At 38.8% G+C, this 23,618-nt stretch overlaps 1 protein-coding gene across 1 annotated transcript in view; it reads left to right on the top strand.

Moving 5' to 3' along the window:
- LOC145768959 (short transient receptor potential channel 4-like) overlaps window positions 1–19,086 on the top strand; it is a 122,095-nt gene extending 103,009 nt beyond the window's left edge. The window contains exons 20-22 of the mRNA XM_082580561.1: window positions 15,498–15,628; window positions 16,216–16,402; window positions 17,940–19,086. Of these exons, the coding sequence (XP_082436687.1) occupies window positions 15,498–15,628; window positions 16,216–16,402; window positions 17,940–18,074 (453 nt within the window). The 3' untranslated portion in view covers window positions 18,075–19,086. The remainder of the gene's footprint in view (window positions 1–15,497; window positions 15,629–16,215; window positions 16,403–17,939) is intronic.
- The last annotated feature ends 4,532 nt before the right edge of the window (window positions 19,087–23,618 follow it).

Raw genomic sequence — 23,618 nt, 5'->3', positions numbered from 1 at the left:
TAATCTAAGTGAGCTTATTGCAGGAGTTTATAAAAGCCAGCAGATGTTTAATAGTTGGACGATTTACAGCAAAATTTTTCAACGATATACTTATTCCATACGTGCTAAGATTTTGTTCAAGACACTTTCTTTGAGTTGTATATTTACTGCAATGAAATAGAAAATGATTCAGTCTCAGGGGTCATACATGTGTCGCATAGTCCAGAAGTGTGGCATTCGATCTTGAAGAGGTGTTGGTTTAAACGGCAGTGGCCGGTGATTAGTCTAAAGATGGTTGGATGGTCAGGTACTTTGTTGGTTCCTGCACTATTGGTGTCCGAATATATAGCTTTGTACAGTTGGCCTGTGGTAGTGTTTATATAATGATTATTCCATTTTTGCAGAGCTATATCTTTGGTGAGGTTTTCGACTTCACTTAGGCAGAGTTTTGTGTTTGCGGAGATGGGGGTAATGGCTGATGTTGGTATTTCTGGTATGGCTCTTGAAGCAGGTTTTGCTAAGAAATCAGCAGTTTCATTTCCAGGAATGCCTACATGACTAGGAACCCATAAAAACTTTACTTTTGTTGTATTTGATATGATGCTGGAGTGAAGCAGAAGTACGTCATTGATTAAGCTGTGTTTTGTCCAAGTTGGATTTGAAATCGTCCGTAGTGCACGCAGTCGCTAATGATGATTAGGAGGACTTACTTGGTTTGGTCTCTTTTATCCATATAAGTGCAGCCTTTATTGCAAACAGTTCGGCATTGAACACCGATGCGGATCTATTAATGGTGAAACAGCATTTTATTGCATGGCGGCTTACAAAAAAGGAAGATCCGGTTTTCGTGTTGGTCTTGGATCCGTCTGTATATCTTTTGTTTGTTTGTTTTTCATATATTTATCCTGCATTGCGAGAAAGCGGACTTGAGCGCTATGCATCGGTGTACGCCTTCCGACGTACACCTGACTCACGCTGCAGCCGACGGCAATGTCAGTTTCCGGTTGTCTACTCTACTTATGACTTAAATTTGGTACTACCCATTACTCGAAATCGATCACTGGGTAGAGGCAATTATCGTAAAGTTTCTTGCCCAGAGAAACAACAGCAAGTGCGGGTGGCTGGAGTCGAACATGCAGGCTCTCGACTGCGAGCCCAACGCGCTAACCACTCGGCCACTGCTGCTGCCGACTGCTGTTGAGAAATTCTGAGTAATTTTTTGTGAAGTGCTCAGAGATGGCATTTGGATGGTCAAGCTGGGAGGTTTCAGTTACAAGGGTGTAGTCAGTTATGGGTATATAGACTTCCCAGGGTGGGATAATTGTTTCTTGAATGAGGTTTACGGTAATATTCGTATCTATTGTCTCGGTGAGGGAATGGAATGGTTGGTAGTTACTTGTGTTGATCAAATTTCTTGGCAAACTTTCCTCAAGGATGTCATGTGCTGGGTGGCGTAAAAATGTCAGAATGTGGGCTTTGTAGTTTAGACAAAGTTGCTCGTATCTAAGTGACAAGGGTAATTCATTGCAGTAGTGTTGTAGGTTTGAAATTGGGGTGCTTTTCATTGCTCTCGAGCATATTCTTAGAACTTCATTTTGTAATGTCATAATTGGTTGGAGTGTGGTTTTGTTTGAGGCAAAATATGCTTCCATACCATATTCAATATCCGATCGTATTATGGCTCTGTACATGCAAAGCATTGCTGATTTTCCTGCTCTCCAGTTTGTGCCCTTCAGTACACGAAGAACGTTTAGTCTTGATTTGGATTTTTCTGCACCATGTTTAGCATGGATGCTATACTTTCCATTTGACTGAAATGTGATTCCAAGGTATTTGTAGTCTTTTTTGATGGGGATTAACGACTTTTTAGTTTCGAGTATACACGGATCATATTTATGTTTGTTTGTAAAGAGGACAACTGCTGATTTGTTTGCGGAGATCTTGAAGCCCCATTTATCACACCAGTCTTTGGTTTTTGAAAAGTCAGATTTGATTACTGTATATTAGACAGAGTTGAGATGTCTTCTCCTGTTTTCCAAAAGCAGAAGTCACCTGCAAAAAGTGCTGTAGAAGAGGCAATTGAGTTTGGTAAATCGTTGATCGCTACGTTGAATAGTAATGGACTAATAACGCTGCCTTGAGGAATTCCGTTTTCTAGTTTTCTTGTGGTAGATAAAGCTTTAACAACCTTGACTTGAAAAGTACAATTTGACAGGAAAGATTTGATCCAAGATAGCATGGCTCCTTTGATCCCTAAGTCATATAGTTTTAAGAGGACTGCGTCATGATAGACCATATCATAAGCTCTCTCAAGGTCAAGAAATACTGTTTGTACTGATTCGCCGCAAGATAAGGATTTTTGGATGGTGTCGTGGAGTCTGATAATATGGTCTGTCGTTCGACGTCTTTTTCTGAATCCAGACTGTTGCAGATGAAGTAGATTCTTCTGTTCAAGATACCATCTGAGGCGATTAGTTACTATTTTCTCTATAGTTTTGCAAAGGGTGCTGGTTAAAGAAATTGGTCTGTAGGAGGAGGGTATACCCGTTGGTTTGTTTGGCTTATGAATTGGGATGATGATTGAATGTTTCCATTTGAGTGGCAGTGTACCTGTTGACCAGACGTAGTTAAAGAAGTCGAGGAGGATATTCAGACTGCAAGGGGGTAGATGACGTAACATTTGGTAATAAATGCCGTCCGCTCCGGCGGCAGTGTTTTTATTACCTTTAAGGGCTGTCTTCAACTCGTTCATTTGCCGGGGTGAATTGTACGATTTATTGTAGAAATGGGTTGCCAGATTTGATTGTAGATTATTCGAAATTGAAAGACTGGCATTTTCACGGAATGTTTTTGAATAGTTGGTTGAGCTGCTAACTGAGAGAAATTGATCTGCAAGGATGTTGGCTTTGTTGGTATCATTTGCTGCTTTAGTGGCAAGAGTGTTAATTCTTTTGGTTTCCTTTATGCCTGAAATTTTTTAAATAATTTTCCACACTTTGTCAAGCTTTGTTTTACTATCGAGGGAACAGCAGAAATTGTTCCAGCTTTCTTTTTTTGCTTGGATGATGGTTTTTGTGGCAATTGCCCGGAGGCGTTTAAAGGCTTGGATGTCTGTTGGGTGTCTGGTACGATGAAGGCGTTGTAGTGCTATTTTTTTGTTCCTTACTGCTCGTTTACAATCGTCATTCCACTATGGTACACCATTTAATTTGAAAGGTTTAGTTTTAGGAATTGCTATAGACGCGCAGAGTTGGATAGTTTTGGAGAGGTTTTGGTTAAATGTGTTTATATCATTTGAGACAATAGAAGAATTTAGATTTTCTTGGCATAATTTGGAATACTTTGCCCAATCAGCTCTTTGGAATGCCCATGATGGTACAAACTCTGCAGTATCTGGGGAAGAAACATTGACTGTAGTAGCGACTATGCAATGGTCACTACCCAAAAATTCATTGGTGACGTCGGTGATGCATTTATGACCAAGGGAAGTGGAAGTAACAGTGAGGTCTAAAGTGTTCCATCGGATTTCCGGTTTATTTAAAGACATGTGGGTGGGAACAGTGGTGTTGAGGATTACTGCGTCATGATTTTCAACTATTTCAAGTAGATCATACCCTCAGTATTATTATTGTAGTTGCACCTCCACATGACATGGTGGGCATTAAAATCACCGCAAATTAATACTTTATCATGGTTAGAGAAGATACAGTTGTTCCCGACAATTTTCACCAAATCAAACGTCATATCGTCAGACTAATAAAATAATGGCGTAACTCACTTTTTGATGAAATTGAGATATTAGTGTTTTGTGGGTCCCTAACATGTAGCGCATCTGCCATATAATTTTCTAAGACCTACGTTAAAGAGAAAGTGGTATTTTCGTAACATTGTCAAATGGCCTAACTCAAACGCATGACTTGGGCCATTTTACAAACCTTTTTAATCGTTTGCTGGATATTATGCTTTCATCCAACAGAGCAGATGGTCAGAAGACCACGATCTAAATTGTACAGAAATAGAGCTTCCACTTCATCACAAGTCTAGACGATTAATTTAGCACAAAATAATTATGTTTTTTTTCTATTCTATGTATCGTGATCTTGGCCATTTCCAAGTAACTACCGGTACCCTACTTAAATCAATCTGTTTTTTTTTTCTGTTCCTTTGAGAAGCTTCATTTTCCTAGCACTCTGGTAGCGCGACTTATCACCTCACGCTGTGATACAGGTCAGATCTTTTCAATGCACTGTATCTCGGAGTCTTCTTGCACCCAAGGCAGGTTTTTGTAGAAAGCCATTGTTGGATACTTAATTAATTCTCAGCTTAATATCACACTTAGCAACTTTATAAGCTCATAGCTGGTTTTTCGCCATCATTCTTGAGTTTCACTGATCAGTGAAACAATGGGAGAAGGAAAATATGCATCAATGGGAGAAGGAAAATATAGATTTCAAAACGTTTGAATCGACTTTTATGTGTAGGTAAATGTGCTAAAATGGGAAAAGAGGAAAATCACTTTTTGGTGAAATTTCTCAATGACTTGCCTACTGTAGATTCCCATTACTGTAGAAAGGTCACGACGTACAGAAAGAAGAAATTCTTGTACCCTGAAACTACCATAATCCAACTTCATCGGCAAGACAAAGAGCTTGCTGAATCATCAGGAATACGATAATTGAGCACAGCCTATTTTAGTGAAGTATTTCATGATGAGAGCTTCTCCGTCTTCATTGTCGGCTCCAGCTCGTGTCCGAGTATTGGTTTGTCTTCATATTGAATTTGGCTTTGGATGGTAATGTCGTATCATGTGGCTTTGGAGGCCCCATGTCCCCGGGAGGCCCAGTCTTATGATGGAAAAGACGTGGGCAAAAGGCACTGGGAGACGATCATCATAGATCCGCCGCCAATGTGTGAAATCGGGCTGGAAGCTTCCAACTCTTCCAAGCTTGCCCAAGTTACCCGTGATATCATCGCCATTGGGCTTTGTTTGGTCCAAGTCTAAATTGAGACAAAGGCCATTCGCTTGTATGGTTGTTTAAAGTGGTCGTATCTACGCGAGGGCTACGCACACACTCTTGGCCAGATCCATGTCCACTGCGGTCCAATAAAATCGAAACGTGCAGCTTCAGAGGAACTGGTTGCAACGGGCTGCCGGGTGGTCTGTTTATACCATGTAAGGATCAGTGCGACATGTGTGTTTTATTCAAACACAGTAATATTACCAAGGAACAATACGATAACCATATCAAGGTGAAGAATGAAGCTTGAGATAAGAAGACGAAAGACAAAGAGTCTGCTAGCACAGTAAAATCCGTATGGACAATGGATTCACAGGCTGTACTTTTGTGTCCCAAAACTAAGGCAAGCAGTATGTACTATAAAACCAAGCTGCAGGTACACAATTTTACACTATTCAATCTTGAATCAAAAGATGCTTATTGCTCTATTTGGAATGAAACAGAAGGTGACTTACGCAGTGAAGTATTCGATTTGTTGCAGTTTAATCATTTCGAACGGATAATTTCTGGAAGTCCCGGTCTGGAGGAGATAGTTATTTGGTGTGATGGGTGTGGATATCAAAATAGAAACTCTAATGTCTCTAGTGCCTACTGTGCCCTTGCATGGAAGCATGACATCACTATTACTCAGAAGTACCTCGTGGCTGGTCACACTCAAATGGAGAGCGATAGCATGCATAGTACTATCGAGGAAAAATTGGCAAACGACATTTTTATGACGAGAGATTACAAAATTATCATCCAGGATCAGACCGCATCCCAACAATGTACAGAGGATGCAACACAGTGATTTTATGAAAATCGATGGATGATGCTTGTTGAGTATCAGACCTGGAATGAAAGCTGGAGATCCCACTGTTCATGATCTTAGAGGCCTGAATCATGAAAGCAGTGGAAAGGTATTGTACAAGGCCCCATTATGTGAGACTGCACAGTAAGAGGATCTGCCACAGCGGTCACAAACAAACTTAGGCGACACTACATGAATTTCTATTTTTTTCAAGCCATCTTCCAATCAAATTGAGGAAATACAGTGATCTCCAATCTATGTAGCATGTTATGCCAACAGGGTGCCACTCCTTTTTTGATAATTTGCCTCATCACTGATCTAATTTATTCAGCTTTTCTTGCCAACTCTGACGGTTTTTAGGCGAAATATGCAGTCTAGCATGAAATATAACTCCTATCGTTAGATTGGAGTTGCTATTAGGGATTTTCCTGTTAATTCTAGCCATATTATCACTGTTATTATGTCACCGTTAAAAAAATCATATTGATAAACTCAAAATATCAAATGGCCTAAGTCATGTCAGTGCATTCGGAAAATGGCCTAAGTCAGCCCAGCACATTATGGGATGCAAAATGAAGCAAATCAAAGTATACATGCTCATTGTACTTGTGTCGACATGCTATTTTCGTTCAACTGTATAATAAATATGATAAAAACAACCGTGTAGACAGTTTTTTTCGATTATCTCAAAACCAGAAAAAATGAGTTACGCCATTATTTTATTAGTCTGACGATATAAAAACCATTATGGTCTACTTAACCTAGCTGGCATCTTACGTCATGGAAATTGCTAGAAAATGTCCAAATATTGCACCATCGGTCGTAAGACCTGATGAAATATTGCATCAGCCGCTTTGAACACGGGTTTGAATTGCGTGACAATGTCTTGCATTATTGCGTCACAGTTACTGTGTACGTGCATTTGAGATATCGCAAATTATTCTAGTCATTCATAAATTGTTTGTTGGAAGTCAGTCGCAAGTTTAACTGTTTGCTTGGTGCTTGCTAGCTGGACAAATTTTCCGTCTTTTATCTAAGTAGTTTGTTCTGTAGTGACAGTTTTTTAGAGGTGTACGGCGTTGCATCTCGATTTCGATAGCCGCGGGCTAATTTTACAGAAATACAAGTTTGAATAGACGTTTCAAAGGAGTGTTTCTTGTTCGGTCATTACATTCAGACGAACGGATTCGGGAATCTTATGTTACAATTTTCCCACGAAGATATTATGGTTTACCGCTGTGACCATAAAAAATAAAAGACGTTTTTGTTAGCTGGTAGGCCAAGAAGCACTTGAAGGCATAAAAAAATAAAAGACGAGTTCTTGTCGGTTGGTAGGTCAAGAAGAAATTAAAGCAAAATAATAAAAGAAGATCTTGTTGGTTGGTAGTCTACAGAAGCAAAAGAAAATTAAAGACATTTCTTCTCAGTTTGGTACTGAAGAAAAATAACTTTGACATTCATTGGCAAGAAAGAAGATTAAAGACAATCGATCTGTGCTTGAAGATTCAAGTGAACGAATCCAAGCAAGTTTTGTGGACTTTTGGACTTCATATACTCGTACAGCTACGGTATCGTGCATTTAAATTCTTTTTTGTATTTTTACGGTCTTTGAAGTTAAGTTTTTTATGACTTAATTTTGTGTGTTTGTGTAACTTAATTTTTTTAATTGTTAAATTTAGCCCCAACATTTAATATGTCTACACTCGGTGGCGACAGGGACTCGACCGCCGTCGACTCGACTGAGTTTAAGCCTGATGATGTTCTTTGCGGTCGGGCAGGCCATTCTGGGGAGGGACCCAGTAACGATGAGGCTAAGTCAGTTCGAGAGGCCCGGCATCTTAGACGGGATATTTTGACTCAAATTGGGAAACTTTCTGTATCCCTAGGTTCTTTGAGTGATAAGCAGGAACTGTTAATTTTTAGATCTAAGTTCTCTACTTTGGAAGAGGAATTACGGCATTTCCATGCTCTTTTGACTAAAATTTTTAACTCTGCAATCTTGGCAGAACTTCGTGATAGGGTAGATCCCGAATTTAACTCGTTAAAAAATAACTTCGAACAAAAAGTAAATGAGTTCTCAGATATGTTGGATGCTGACATACATCCTGAGGATAGCGCCTCAAATGTAAGCACTAGGATATCTAGGACTTCGTCTCGAATAATTGCACAAATTAACCTACAGCTAAGACGAGAGGAGCTCCAGATCCAAGCCGAGGCCGAAGCGAGAGATGCTGAGGCCGCCGCGAAAGCTGAAGCGAGAGCTGCTGAGGCCGCCGCAAAAGCTGAAGCTAGAGCTGCTAAGTTCGCACTCAAAGACGCTCAGTTGAGGGCCGAACAACGTAAAGAGGTAGTTTTAGCTGAATATCGTTCTGAGTTGGGCTCCCGGCGTAGCTCTAGGAAGGGCTCTTCTAGGCATTCCAGAAGTGAACATCAATCGCAGTTTAATTTACCTAACCTTTTCCAGACGCCTGTTCAATCTGTAAGTGGACCTGTACAATCCACATGTTTTCCAGCTGTTTCAGGAGGTCTCGGGGCCGCGGCTAAGGGTCTTCCGAAGGCTGTAGAGCTAAGGTCTGCAAATTACAACCGAACTCCTCCCCCAGAGCGTACAGGTCACGGGGCCGCCATTAGCAGTAATGCTTTGCCCCCTTCACAGTTTTCTGCGCTGCTAGTTTTTGATCGCCCAGCTACACGTAATTTGGGTGGTTGTGAGAGGCGTATCGTGTCTCCTGATTTTAACGTGTGTGAGGATCGTGATCGGGCTGTGCATGTGACTGAGCCCACTCAGCCCATTAAGGGATATAGCTTGTCTTCTCCCGCTAAATCGAGTTCTCAACAGCAGGATTGCTTTTTTGCATACCAAAATAGTAGGACGTTCTTCGATAAGGCGGCCTTGATTGGTTACGATGGTAATAATATGCCATTTGTCTTCTTTAAAAATCGTGTTACGGCCTTGATGGCAGCTTCTCCCTTTAAAGGAACTCGTTTGACTTTGTTGCAAGCAGCTTGTGTTAGAACAGCTGCGCAAACGATTGCTAATTTGGTTTCTGACACCCCTGGCTTGTCAGAGGAAGACAGGATAGAAATGTCGTTAGCTCGCTTGTCCCAGCGCTTTGGGGTTCGTGGAGGTCTTTTCGCCGAACCGGAAATTAGAAAGTATCGCTATGGTAGCAAATTGAATTCAATCTCTTCCAGTGATTTGAAAGAGTTTAAAGATGAATTGTCGCAGTGTTTACTTTACGCGCAAGCTTATGGTCAGCGCGACAAATTGGAAGGACGTTTTGTTTTGGATTTGGCTAAGCGACTCCCGTTTGACGCTAAGCAGCGTTATCTTGACTTTTTAGGTGATCAGTATGGTGGTACTGATGAGCCTATTTTTCAGAGTTTGTTTGAATTAGTAGTACGGGAGGAAACGCGCAAGTCGACTGATTTTAGTATTATGCTAATGGGCGATTCTGGTGAGTCGCAGCATTTTAAAAAGTTTGGCAAAGGAAAATTGCCTTCATGTCCGGTTAGGCAGACGTCGGTAAAACCCCATCATAATGTGATTTCAGGGAGTTCGCAGTACTTGACTGCTGTTGGTGCACCGCGCGGTGGTGTGGCCAGACGTAGTGACATACCGGCATGTTTTTATTGTTCGTCACGTGGTCAAGTTGAATATCATTTTTTGTCTAATTGTAAAGAATTTTTGCGCTTGACACCCAAAGATCGGAGAGATGTCATTGTGAAAGCTGGCAAATGCTTGAATTGTTTGCGCCAGCATATGGTTAGGGATTGCGTTCATGCAAACAACTGTCGTCAATGTGGCCCTAACAACGATAGGAAACACTATTTTCTTCTGCATGATTTTTATGTGACGTCACGTGATTCTCTGGATTCGATCGGTAAAGATGATGCTCGTGCCAGAGTTCCTGTGCGTAATGTTAAGATTGGAAATGTTAAAGCAGCTTTTAACCGCGTTACTGCTGCTCGTGTTTTGAATCCAATGACTGGAAAATCGAAGTTGGTGTATTGTCAGCATGATCCTGGTTCGCAGTTGACTTTTGTTTCGAGTGATTTGGTTTGCGAACTTGACGTTAAACCGTATGACAAAGCGTCGTTTAAAATGGATACCCTGGCTGGTCAGAAACCTACTTGTGCTAACCTTGTTAAACTCAACATTCAGTCGTTAGAGACGAATGAACTGTTTTGTGATATAACTTCGGTGGTTAACCCAGCTTGGGCTGACGATGTTAAAACTTTAACGCACAAGCAGGATTTAAGTGGTTTCCGTCATTTTCATGACGTGAATATGTTTCATTTGAATGATTGTAGTACTGTAGATGTACTGATTGGCAACGACAACGCTTATTTGATGTGGGCCAAAGAGGAGCGTGTTGGTGAAAATCGTAGTGAACCACATGCTTTGCTCACTCCTCTCGGTTGGTTGGCTTGTGGTGGTAAGTCACCCTTAGATGAAAGCGTTGCTAACGTGTGCAGAGTGCAGACGTCTTCAGAGTCTGATGTCATCTCTGGCTTTCAGCGTAAAATTGAGTCTCGTGATATGGAAATAGCAGACCTGAATAAAGTCATTCAGGATTTGACCTTGCAAAATGAAACCTGTGAATTGTCTCGCAATGATAATTTGGCTAGAGAACTTGTCGAACCGAATATTGAGTTGAAAGATGGTCGATTTGAGATACCTGTTCCGTTGAAGGAAGATATTGATTTACCTAACAATTTTGTGCTGGCGTCAGATAGAGCTGCTGCTTTAAGGAAGAAGGCTTTAAAACAACCTGAACTTCGTGATTTTCTTACCGACACCATGAAAGATCTTAAATCTAATGGCTATATTGAGCGTGCTGGTGAAGCAGAAAATGTAAAAGGATTTCAGTGGTATTTACCATACTTTGTAACGTCACAATTAAAAAAGCGTATTGTTTACGATGGCAAGTCTGAATTTCGAGGAACTTGTGTTAATGATGTAATGTTTTCGTGTCCTGATTTGTTAAACCCTCTGGAAGATCTCTTGGCTAGATTTCGGCTTGGTGGATTTGGTTTCGTGGCCGATATGACCAAGTACTTTTTTCACATTTTGGACTCTTCAATACGTAAGCCCAATTTTATTGAACTGCTTACGTACACAGGCAGTGCTGTTCGGATCGTGAACGAACGCCCTTTGGTACCTTTGAGTGACGACCCTAGGGATTTTACTGTCATCACCCCTGCCTCACTTTTGACCCCATACTTAGACCCACACTGTGCTGTTGGGCAGCCACATGATCGTGACCAACTAAGGAGGGATTATCGGTTCAATTTGTCACTTTCTCAGCAGTTTTGGAGTAAATGGATCGATTTTTACTTGCCAGGGCTTCAGGGCCGGAAAAAATGGCTAAAAATGGCCGACAATTTGGAGCCTGGTCAACTTGTAGTGGTGGGTTCTCTCCAAGACATTGGTAAACGTGGGAAGTATCAACTTGGGAGGATGCATGAGGTAGTTCCACAAATTAGGAAAGGGAAGCCTGTGGTTCGTAGAGCCAAAGTTGCCGTCTGCAACTATGATGAGAGTACGGGGAAAGTGAAAGTAGACTACGTGTTGAGGGATATTTCGTGCCTCGCCCCCGTAAAGAACACCTAAGTGTTAGGGTTTGAGCCTGGTTTGTCTGCGGCGGCCGACACTTGTCTGAGCCCAGAACAGTCGGTTATTATCGCAACCATTGTATATAGCGTCATTTTAGCGTGTACTTATGGTACCAATTTCATGTATCGTCGTGTATTATTCGTATTGTTGTTCATTCTTTGCATGCCCTTTGTATTTACGTGTTAACATAAACGTGAGTGATTCAAACAATTTGTGTATCGTGTGTTTTTATTCATTGGCTCACAATTGTCGTCAATTCTTTTTTAGTTATGCCATGTCAGACTGTCATAACTAGGGGCGCTATGTTCCCGACAATTTTCACCAAATCAAACGTCATATAAAAACCGTTATGGTCTACTTAACCTGGCTGGCATCTTACGTCATGGAAATTGCTAGAAAATGTCCAAATATTGCACCATCGGTCGTAAGACCTGATGAAATATTGCATCAGCCGCTTTGAACACGGGTTTGAATTGCGTGACAATGTCTTGCATTATTGCGTCACAGTTACTGTGTACGTGCATTTGAGATATCGCAAATTATTCTAGTCATTCATAAATTGTTTGTTGGAAGTCAGTCGCAAGTTTAACTGTTTGCTTGGTGCTTGCTAGCTGGACAAATTTTCCGTCTTTTATCTAAGTAGTTTGTTCTGTAGTGACAGTTTTTTAGAGGTGTACGGCGTTGCATCTCGATTTCGATAGCCGCGGGCTAATTTTACAGAAATACAAGTTTGAATAGACGTTTCAAAGGAGTGTTTCTTGTTCGGTCATTACATTCAGACGAACGGATTCGGGAATCTTATGTTACGATTTTCCCACAAAGAGATTATGGTTTACCGCTGTGACCAACAGTTTATTTGGTCTCCTTCAAATGAGTTTGTGAGTGGGTTATATATACTGCATACCGTCAGTTGTTCGATTTTAATTCCAATAATTTCCAGCCATGGGTCTGCATCCGGGATGAGTAGCTCTGTGAAGGAGATATTTCTTTTAATGCAAATTCCGACACCACCTCCTTTTCTCAAGTAAGCAGGTCTATCTTTTCTGTAGAATTGATATCCAGTAATATTAGGGGAGTATTTAGGAGTTAGGTGTGTTTCTTGTAAGCAAATGATATCCTGTGTGGTTTGTAAACTTGCTATTAGTTGATTCAATTCCGGGATTTTCCTATAAATTGACCGACAGGTCCAATGCCACACCGTGAGGAACATTATATTATCAGTGATTTTAACATTTCCAAGTTTGTTAGGTATCCCATTCTAGAACCTGTTGCATCGGCAATAATTTGAAAAATATCAATTTCTTTGTTTTGGCTTTGAGCAAATGTTGTTTTAGTGATTACTTCTGCTAAAAAGGCAAGAAATAGGATTGGGTTGTTTATAAAGTGGCCGCACTCGTCTCCTACATTGGTTGATTTAGAGGGTCCGGGTGTTTTCATTGTGACTGGGGTTATATTTATACTGTCATTAGTTTGGTTAGAGGATAAATTTTTTCCCAATTAGCTTGTTTGGGTTGTGCTTGCTACAAGAGGAGGGAAATCCAGATCATAACTTGGCATTTCTGTATTTACAGCTCTTTGCTGCTTGCAGGCTTCAGCATATGTTAGATTCTTAGTAGTTTTCATTTTCTGAATGGCTTTTTCTTTCAGGTACTTGGGGCAGTTTTTAGAAATAGCGACGTGATTTCCAGCACAATTTGAGCATTTCACTGTTATAGCCTACTTGGGCATTCATCATGCTTGTGTTGTTCACCGCATCGGAGACATTTGGTTTTAGATCTGCAGAATTTTGCTATATGGCCAAAGCGATTGTAGTTGTAACATCTTGAGGGTTTTGGAATGTATTGCGAGATTCTAAATCGTTGATAACCTATTTTTATTGAGTCTGGTAGTAATTTGCTATTGAAGATTAATAATAAAGTAGTAGATGCAATTAGTTCAGACGAGTCAGAATGTCTTTTATTAAACCTTTTAACCGACCTGATGTTCGTATCCTCCAGCGCCGCAAGAATATCTCCATCCTCCATGCCGAGAGGAACATTATAAATTACTCTACTTGCTCCAGGTGGTCTTTTAACGTAGGCGGTGATCGGAATGTTGATGGTGTTTCCATCCGTCAGTGTCTTTGTTTTGAGGATAATCTCTATCTGGCTTGGGTTTGCATATATTTGAAGCCCTCCATCTTGTCTTGCTGAGCAGGATTTGTATTCGCCTATTAGATATTGCAGACATCGGTCGATCAGTATCGGCGAATACATTTTTAATGTTTTTTTTTTGCTCTCCCGGCTGGTTCGATTTCAGTATGACTGTATTAGTATTGTTGCCATTTTCGTCTGGGTTGTTTTCCGTTTGGTAATCCTCTTCGGAATGCATTCGTTTTCTTTTTAGAGACTGCGTCTCCTTTTTGTTTTCTGGGTCGTCTATCTCCAGTTTGGTTGAGTTGATTTAAAAATTGAGATTTCGAATTTGTATTTCAAACTGCACCTTTCTTCTTGTTCTGCACAGCGCAAAACATTTGCTTCTCTGGCAACTCGCAAGCAGAAAATCGGCTATCAAAACTTACAACTTTAAAACTACAAGTTGTTCAGTTAAACCTTTCAAAGACACCGTCTCCACAATCCCGAATCATACAAAAATACACTTATAATGTACTGCCATTGTGAAACCTGTGCTTCGCCAGTACAACTGCAAGATGAAACAGTGGCAAGGCTAGAGCACAGAACTAGAAATGCGTACAATTACCTAGGGCACACATGATTATGTAAGCGAGTAAACAAGGTGAACTACAGGCAAGCAATCATTACACTCCATCGCGGACATTTTACTTAACCTACACATGCAGAGAAAACTCAACAAACAGAAATTAAATGTTTGTTGAAGTTTTTGAAAGTAGGTTTTCTCAACTATTAATTTATTCTTTTTATTCAGTTCATGAGTATTTGCTTACTTTTGTCATCCATTTCAGCTATTTCTGCGTCATTCGGTGTGCATGTCGTCTTTCTGTCTGCTTGAGTCTGCTGCATGCAACCATCATATAACTAACTTATGCTTACTTATTTACTTTTGTTTCAATATTACTGTACAAAAACAACAGACAGTGTTTATGACAAAGCAGGCTACTGCGTAGCGACATATAGTTTTGAAAATTAGTTTTCGTATTGTTGCAAATGTTTTAAAAATGATTGACTGGTATTTTTCTAAGTATGTTTATTCTTTTGGCAATAAAATTTTGTAGTGTTAACACAACATTAAATAATGTTGCTTCAGAATAATTTTTTTCTGCATGTATGAGATTTTCTTGTTCAAATAAAAGATTTTGCATGATCATTATCAAAGTTGCTTGATTTTAAACTTCAAGCGCAATAACCTATTAGAATTTTTTTACATTTTTAAAACGCGCACATTGTAGTTGAATAGCTACTAGGCCTATTTTGCATAGATAACTGTAATTATTTATGTTTTAAAATATTTGATTATTATGGAAGTTCCTGCTTGGCTATCATTGCTTTTGTTTTACTTCGATCACTTAAGCAGTTAAGCCTCTCACATTTTACATTTACCTTATCGTTGCTGCAGTGTTTATTCAAAACGTTCACATTTAAACTTCAAACTTAAAGTGCCTCGCATTATAACTCCATCTACAGTAGTAGTATTCTTACAGTAACACAATGGCAACGCTATGTGACGTTAAAGCTAGCTATCAGCACAAGACAACTTGCCCATGATATCAGCTAACTTACGTAAAAAACATAAACTAGGTTCCACGACTTTTATCGCTGAGAAATGTTATTTAGTAAGTAATAAAAGTAACCTACCTGATGTTTAAGCAATATGCTTGGAAAACAAGATGAACAATCCTCTTTTGGAAAGCTGTGTACTGAAACTTCGAAAAGTTTCAAAATTTAATTTGTAAATTTGCAATCAAAATTTTACTACCTACAAGCAGAACTTATATTGGCTTTAGTTTCGTTGCTCGTTAAACTCAAACCTCCTTTGAAAACTGTTATCGTTCAAACAACATGTAGCTTTTCAATTATGTTGCAGTGAGTGAACATTATGATGATTTTTCAACTTTGATAACTTTTTCAATCAGTTTGGTGGATTCATCATCGGCATCTACCACTTTGCTGCCATCATCGTCCTCGTTAACATGTTGATCGCGATGATGAGCAACAGCTTTCAGAAAACCCACGATGATTCTGAGAGAGAGTGGAAATTCCACAGGTAGCCTAGACCTAGACCTGGATGTTACGTTCACCATAAACCAACATAATGATTGAGGGTAAGCCCAAAAATGGGCACTTTCTAGCATAGTGCTTATCAAAGAAAACTCACGTGCTTTGGCAAGTTGAACCTTCAGAAAGCTCCTAGTTACTCAGTGATTGGTTGGTTTGAATCTTCATCCTCGGACTGACATAGCCTCTGGTAGGTTATTCCTGGTAATTTCACTTACCTATAGAGGCTTTGAACTACTGACGCAGGGCCAGTTACTGAGGTTGACAGAATGAAGTTTTTTTGTTGTTAAAGTGCACATGTCTGTGATTTAATCTATCCACTTGGCGCCGCTAAATGACGAGTAATCCTGACATGCGTTGCTCAAGCGCACACCCCGAAGGCCAAATTAACGCCGGTTGTTCTTTAGGCTTTTTCGTATAAAAATTTGAACGCTTAACCGCTGATCTAAAGTGTCTTAGCTGGGTGTAGAACTAGAGTCAAATGTCTATACAACAAGCGGTTAACAACTTCATGTTTAACTAGTTTATCAACCATGATGGCAATAAAAACTTAAACGAGTGTCACTTTTCCTTTAGAACTCAACTTTGGTTAAAATTCATTCGCAATGAAATAAATCGCCCCCCTCCGATGAACTTGATACCTCGGTGGAAGGTTGTGAAAGGGGCGTTTCAGTGGTTGACCAGCTGCTGTGGCTGCATCTTCAAGTCATCAAGGTCAAGAAGCAGAAGATATGCCAACAAACAAAGCTGTCATGGAACGATGGTAAGTGATATTTTGACTTGGCTTAGGTTGGGTCGACTTTAGGATTGTTCTACAAATGGGTTAACCGGTTAACCAACCCTCATTAATACTTCATGTATGGTAGTTTTGCTTACGAAGCATTAAACAACCAATGGGGTGCCCTGTCAAAGGCTGTAGTATAAATTTTTGTAGGTAGCAAGCAGTGTTTCGTCTAAGAATTTTTTTATGAGCAATATTTTTTTTCAATGAGCATTAATATTTTAAGGCTGCGTTTTCCAAGTTGCAAGTGAATTACGAACTTAGTGAAAGTATCAAAGAGCACGAACAGATTATACTTTATTCAAACAGCTTTTTTACTTTCACGCTTTTCCTGTGATGGCACACTTTTCATTTCATTGTCGTCATCTATTAATCGTTTCTGATTCTTTGGTCAAGACAGATTTGATTATCACTCAGGAGCGCATCTAAAAATTAGGGCACCGATCTTCTTCCAAAAAATTTACATGCATTGAAGAAAGAATGGATACTGTAGAATAAAGGTTGAGGTGTGAAAAAATATGAAACTAGGTTTGGATCTGAGAGCTTGCCCTCAGAAAAATTTGACAAATTGTTACCAAATTTTGGTTATATATTAACTTGATAATGCTTTTTGCTTGAGAAATTAATTGTATTTAAGTAGGCCTATAACTCAACAGATCACAGATACGTTCTGTAGAAGTTATACTTAAGTTTGAAGAGTTGCAAGTGGACAGAGTTTCGACCTGCAGAACATGTGGATCTCATAGACCCTGATATGAGGACATTGCACTGGTTGCAACAATTAGGAGATGTTGCCTGAATTGCTGCCTCATAAGCAAGAAGAAGAAGTGGGCAGAAATTAAATCACACTGCGCAAATGGTCTGGTGATGCTGGACATTTACGCAGTTGCGCACATTGGCAGCAAGACCACAGACGATGGCTCTTATTCTTTGTTGCAAAATTAAATGCCTCGCAGCGTACCCAACCAAAAGCTTGCTCTTTGCATAATGATTTGATATATTTATTCGCATCATGAAACGTGGAGGATAGACAGCAGTTTAAAAGTTTTAAAAATGAAAACAATCCGATATATTTTACTTTATTCTGACGTTGTGTTTGCAACATCTAAGCTACGCACTTTTCATGGCAAGTGTTTGATACTTTTTATTTGTGAAGCTGAGGGAAAATAACTACACGTGTACTCTTTACCAGCGCGTAAGTCGAACTGCCTAAACTGAACAATAATCGCATTGCAGTCAGCCCAAAAATGTAGCTTCGGGAGAATCAGACATTCCTCGCGCTGATTGCAACAAGCAGTACTTCCAGCATATTATTACAAATACAACAATAGCACGGTAAGGTTGCAGCTCAGCCATATGGAAGCACGGCCATCTGAAACCACAATGTTAAACATGTAGCAGAAACGATATTTCATGCAACTTTTACAAGGTCTTCGATGTGACCCGACAGTTTATTGAATTCACGCCTACCCATTTAACAATGGACAATCTTTTCACTAACGGCATGTTTTCTTTTCAGCGCCATCATGAAGACGCTAGTCTACAACCCTCAGATTCCTTGTATGACTCAGAATCAAAATACAACAAAGTATTGCGGCTGGTGGTGCTGAGATACGTCAAACATAAAGTGCTGCACGGAGAAATGGTTATTTAAACTTTGTAGTTGACTTTGATTTGCATTAACTTTTATTTGATTTGACTTTGATAAAGTTTTTTTGAATATTGTGATGTTGAAATTGCATATTCGATTCCACTTTGCAACAGCTTGGGATTGTATTGCTGTATCACAAGATAGTAGCAAAGCTGCTGTAGCAAGTGGGTTTATTTTCTGAAAGTGGGGGAAGGTCGGGACCCATGATCATGGTGGGAGCCATAATCCACCCCTATTTTTTTTAATATACAGCATTCTTTTTGCATTTTTTGATGTCATTATATTTTTTATGCTTGAATAACTTTCCCACAATCCTTTGGTCAAAATTGTACTAAAAATGAAGGTGCAATGAAGATTTATAGGTTTTGTGTTAAAAAAGTAAATTTTGTTGACTGAATGTGTTTTAAAATAACTCATTTGTTATGCAAATAATGTTCATAAACTTTTTTGTAATGGTAGGTGATGTATTTATGATGAGATTAAGCTGAAAGTTTTTTAGATAGCAATGTTAGTTTTTTTTTCAGCTGTTGTTTCATTTCTGAAAGATCCGGTAGGGAGCCTTGAGTCACATTGTGTTGGGACCTGCAAGCCATGACAAGTGCCTGTGATAGTAGATGTTAAAGTTTCATATGACATCATTTTTTTTGCTTTTCACACCTTTCCATTAGGATATATCACAATTCTGACTTTTGTTTCGTTTGCAACTATTAATTATGCTATTTCACATGAAAATTCTGACAACTCATCCTAAGGAATCATTTGAAAATTCTCCATTGCTTATTTCAAAATTGAAAGCTTGGAAGCTGGCTTGAAGATTGATTTGACACATAAACTATGTTTAAGAATTGTATTTTTGATACGGTGAAGTGATTTCTTTGCTAAAATACTACATTTCTTGGCTTATCGCAATTGTAGCTTATCGCTCCGACATGTGTCTTATCGCTCCCCACATGTGGGGTGCGATAAGACGCTTGGCGCGTGTTTATGTTTTTAAGCGTAAATTAAACATTCACTAAAGTAATAACTTGTGCTTTTGCTGTAGAGTAGGTAGCACTACAAGGCATTGCAAAACCAATTTTTAGAGAAAAATATTGAGAAACGTAGAAGATATGCATCTAAAAGAAAAAAGTGGCTCGCAGGTCCCGACCTTCCCCTGATTACCACGGAGAAGGAACGTAAGCCAGAAAAGCCAGACTATTCTATCGTGTCGTGACCACTTCCTTTAAACCCCCCAACCCTATCTAATAGTTCTAATTCATGGTGTGAGTAGTTGGGTTAAATCTTGTAAGAAGGCCTCACTGCCTCACCGCGTTCAATTGTGAATTTTGGGTTGTTGTAGTGCTTTTAAACTATCATTTTATATTGTATTATCACTTTGCCTTCAATACTTTATGATAGCCAACATTTTGCCCACATAGCAGTCATCATTTACGCAAAGTGCTGAAAGATATATTCTACTTTGGTGACTAAAGCTTTCATGACAAAATAATATGCTTGGCTACTACAATATTTTGGAGGCTGTGTTGTAACTATTTTTATAAATTGACTAAAAGTTTGATTGAGGGTCATCCTTATGGTCTCATGGCTTGCATGTCAGTCATCAATCATCTACACATTGCAGACCTACTTATCTCAAAAATATTCTTTTTTATTCTAGTTGTTTCCTTTTTTCATTCTAGTTGTGATAAGTGCTCTCTTTTTGTTTGTCAAATCCTTTGTTTTCCATTTTGTAATTTATGTCATGTTAGGAACGCAACGACATATCGAAATTAAACTACCGATAGGCTACTATTAACGTTAAGTTCCTTTTTCATTGTTTATAAAGAGTCCCCTACAAGTCAGCAGTTTTGAACTGAGCAAGCGACAACTGTGCAAGTGACAACCGAGCTAGCAACCCAGACAGCAAAGTCCATCATTTTTACTTGGATTGAACGTCTGCAGATGCGGAGTCATTGTAGAAATGACGGGTTTTGCTGTCTGGGAACATTTGAGCAAATGGTTGAAGTTATTAAATTATGAAGCTGAGAAAGTATTAACTGAACAAGCGGAAACTTGGCATGTCACAAGTCAGTAACTCTAGTTTACAGGCGATGGCCAAGCAAGTTCGACGTGAGCACGTAAACCTCATTTTCTGACTTGGCAGTAGCTGAAATGTAGACTACTGGCTGAGTTATGGCATGCCGAGTGGTCCGACGATCGTATATGAAGGATATAAGCTTCCTTGATTGGACTAAAGCTTTTTAGTAATGTAATATTAGTAACATTGAAATCTGTGTGAATCACCATTGACCTAGCACAAACTTGTTAGAGAATGTAGGCTAGGATATACGATTTCAAAGTTCGTTTTTGGTGGTGTCGAGACATGCACAACATCAACATGTATTTGTTTTGTGGAATAATTTTAAGCGTATCCTACATTATTCTGTTTTAAAAGAATTCATTAACCCTTTGAGGACCATAAACTTTTGAGACATGTTTTATTGAAATATTGATGATTTTTACTACAAGTTAATCACTTTAAAGAGGTATTTGAAAAAAAATTAATTTTTTTTTATTTCAAATAGAAGTTACGCTGTGGTACATATGTGTACCATTGGTCCTTAAGGGTAATGTGTTTAGCATCATTGCTGGTATGGTTTTACACAGTGGCGGCTGGTGCTGTTTGTGAGCAGTAGGGCTGCAATGAATAGTGGAGGGGGGGCAAAGCCCGCCACTGAGTTCGTCGAAGGCGAACGACTTCGCGGGGGGTCTGGGGGGTCTCCTCCCAAAAAAATTTGAAAAATCGCATTAAATTTGGTGCGTTCTGAGCATGTTTTTACCCCAAATTTAAAAAAAATGCTTTCAAACTTTGTTGAAAAGTTGATATTCCTAAGCGGTATTTAAAAAAAACCCAACAGTATTGCTTTGGAGACAAACTTTACTAGTATTGAGCTTAGTCTTGACTAGCCGTTGCATACTAGGTTCAAATGATTTTGAGATGCCCTAGGCTGGACTAGCACTTCCTATAACCTGTTGAATACCCTAACTCTACAGCTAACACTTCTACATTCATGGCTCATCGCTACTCTGCGAAATAAAAACTAACTTCAAAAAGTCTGTAAAGTTATTTGGTTAGGTGGGACTGTTTTCAGAGGCTCACACGACGACGACGACGAAAATTATAATTGCTTGTATATTCAGTATTGACATAATTCGCGCCAAATTATTGAAAATTTTTCAACCGGAAGTAATGCTATCAGTTAAATTTACCTTTGCATGTAGGTCTAAAATACATTTCTAAAATATTACGTGTTATTTACATTAAAATTTCACAACAACAGTCTTAATTTTTATGTTTTTCCCACATCACTATATCCCTCCATTAGACTAATAGAATTTACCCTTCAGGACCTTTGGTACATATGTGTACCACAAAAGTTTAGCATTGTCTAGCAACATTTTTTTCAATTTTTTTTATGGTTTTACTGATGGGATAAGTCAGATTAATCACTAAACATTGATGTAGAATAAAAATTATATTTTTTTTACATTTTTTTCTTGTCTTGTTGATCTTTCAAAGTTTACCGCTTCAAACCCTGACGAATTCACCAAACAAAACCAGTTAAAACAAAGCTTAAACAAAATACAATTTCCAAATTTTTTTTAGTTATAAATAGATTACCTATTTAAGAAACGTTTACAGACAAATACTTTTTGATAACTACAAGAAAATGATTAGACATCGTGGAAAAAGTTCATGGTACACATATGTACCAACGGTCCTCAAAGGGGTCAATAACAACCTCCTTTCTCAAAACGATCTAAAGAAAAGCAGGCAATATTTGACCTGGTCCGATATAATGAGTACAGTGCCTGGCTGGAAGATTTAAATTGACGATTTTTAATTTTTCTCGTCTATCGAAAAAATCTGAAGTTCAAGAGCTGTCTGTACGCGGTGGTTCAACCAACTCTGTCGCAGCGTGTTCCGCCTTTTTTACTTTATAACGCACATATCATCATCATCATTTTCAGCCTGTGAAAGCCCACTGCAGAGCGTAAGCCTTCCCCTTTTCATGCCAATTTACATGATTATGTGCTAGTTGGTACCAATTGGTTGTATTGCATTGTTTGTCAATGTCGTCCCTCCATCTCACGTAAAACAACATAGTATTTCAATCGGCTTGAACGTATCTGCCAATGTCGATATCATAATGTATGTCGGTTGCATAGCCGAGTGGTGAGAGCGCTGGAACGGCAATCCAAAGGGCGCCACTTAATCTAAATCTTCAACCACCAGGTGTAAGCCTGGATACGACAAACAAACAATAATATAGTTTTCAGTTTAATTTCATTACAAATTTTAATTAAATTGTAATGTCTTGAAATTTTCAAATTACAATTACTTCCAATTGTAATTAGTAAGGCTACTCGTTTCAATTGCAAAAATTAAATGTTTCGATATTTGTTTTCATCGTTTGGAAATAGCGATTTGACAAAGACAGTAAAGTTGCATTTGATGAAGATCAAGTTGCAATGTAGAAGTCCATTTTGAACCTCAAAAAAGTACTGATATCATGCGAGCAACTTACCAAATACAACTGTAATTTGGATTAGGTTTTTTTGAAAATTAGACTACTGAAAATTGAAGTTAGCCTACACAACAACGAAAAGTCTCTATCACAATTACAATTACCTGAAAATGTGTAATTATTGCAATTGGTCCAACTCTGGTCGAAATAACAACTTTTTATTTTTATGCAAGCAGAGGATTATTTGTGGTGCTTCTATATGTTTGCTAGCAATCATTTCATGGTGGTTGTTCCAGGCTCGCTGTAAATATAATCTGCCGGTGATATGAAAACGAACTTTATCAAATGTTCTAATTTTGAACATGTGAAATTAAGTAAATTGTCTATTAAATTTTACTTGTGAATAGGCTTTGTTTGCAGCACAGAACTCAATGTCCAACTGGTTATTACTGATGCATTATGACATTTTTTTATATATAAATGATATTAATGTTGATGTTGTCGTGAACTACATGCTCTACGAAAACTCATCTTGCTGCCTAGAATGTTAAGCGTATGTGCATTACACACTCGCAATCATGTTTCATGCTGATGATGAGGCTTGATGCCTAAATTCTTGTTTGTGGGGATTAGGTTACCGGTACTGTTTTACTAATGCTTTATAGGCTACATATTTATACGACAATATACAATATCGATGCAATTGCTTTTGTTCTTGACGTAAAGTTTTCACAATTTTGATAGCTCGTGATTAGTTTCATGATGGTGATTGTTCCACAGGATGGCAGTATACTAATATAGTTCTAACGTGATAAGATTTGTTAGTTTTGTCTGATCTTCGCGGTAAGAACGCCCAAAGAAAAAATTACTTTGTCAGCAGAAAACGGTTGGACTTATCCGTCAAGTAGCCTAACTCAAGTACGATTGTTTTAAACGTCATAATATTTCTAATTGTTCAATCCGTGAGCTTGGAAAAAAGGGCCATAGTGAGTTTCGAAATCTTTGATCAAGCAATATCAGAGATTGTCAACATCAACAA

The sequence above is a fragment of the Aplidium turbinatum genome, chromosome 4, assembly GCF_918807975.1.
Source record: "Aplidium turbinatum chromosome 4, kaAplTurb1.1, whole genome shotgun sequence".
NCBI classification, from domain to species: domain Eukaryota; kingdom Metazoa; phylum Chordata; class Ascidiacea; order Aplousobranchia; family Polyclinidae; genus Aplidium; species Aplidium turbinatum.
Note: the sequence above shows the minus strand (reverse complement) of the source record. Positions and strands in the feature narration are given on the sequence as shown.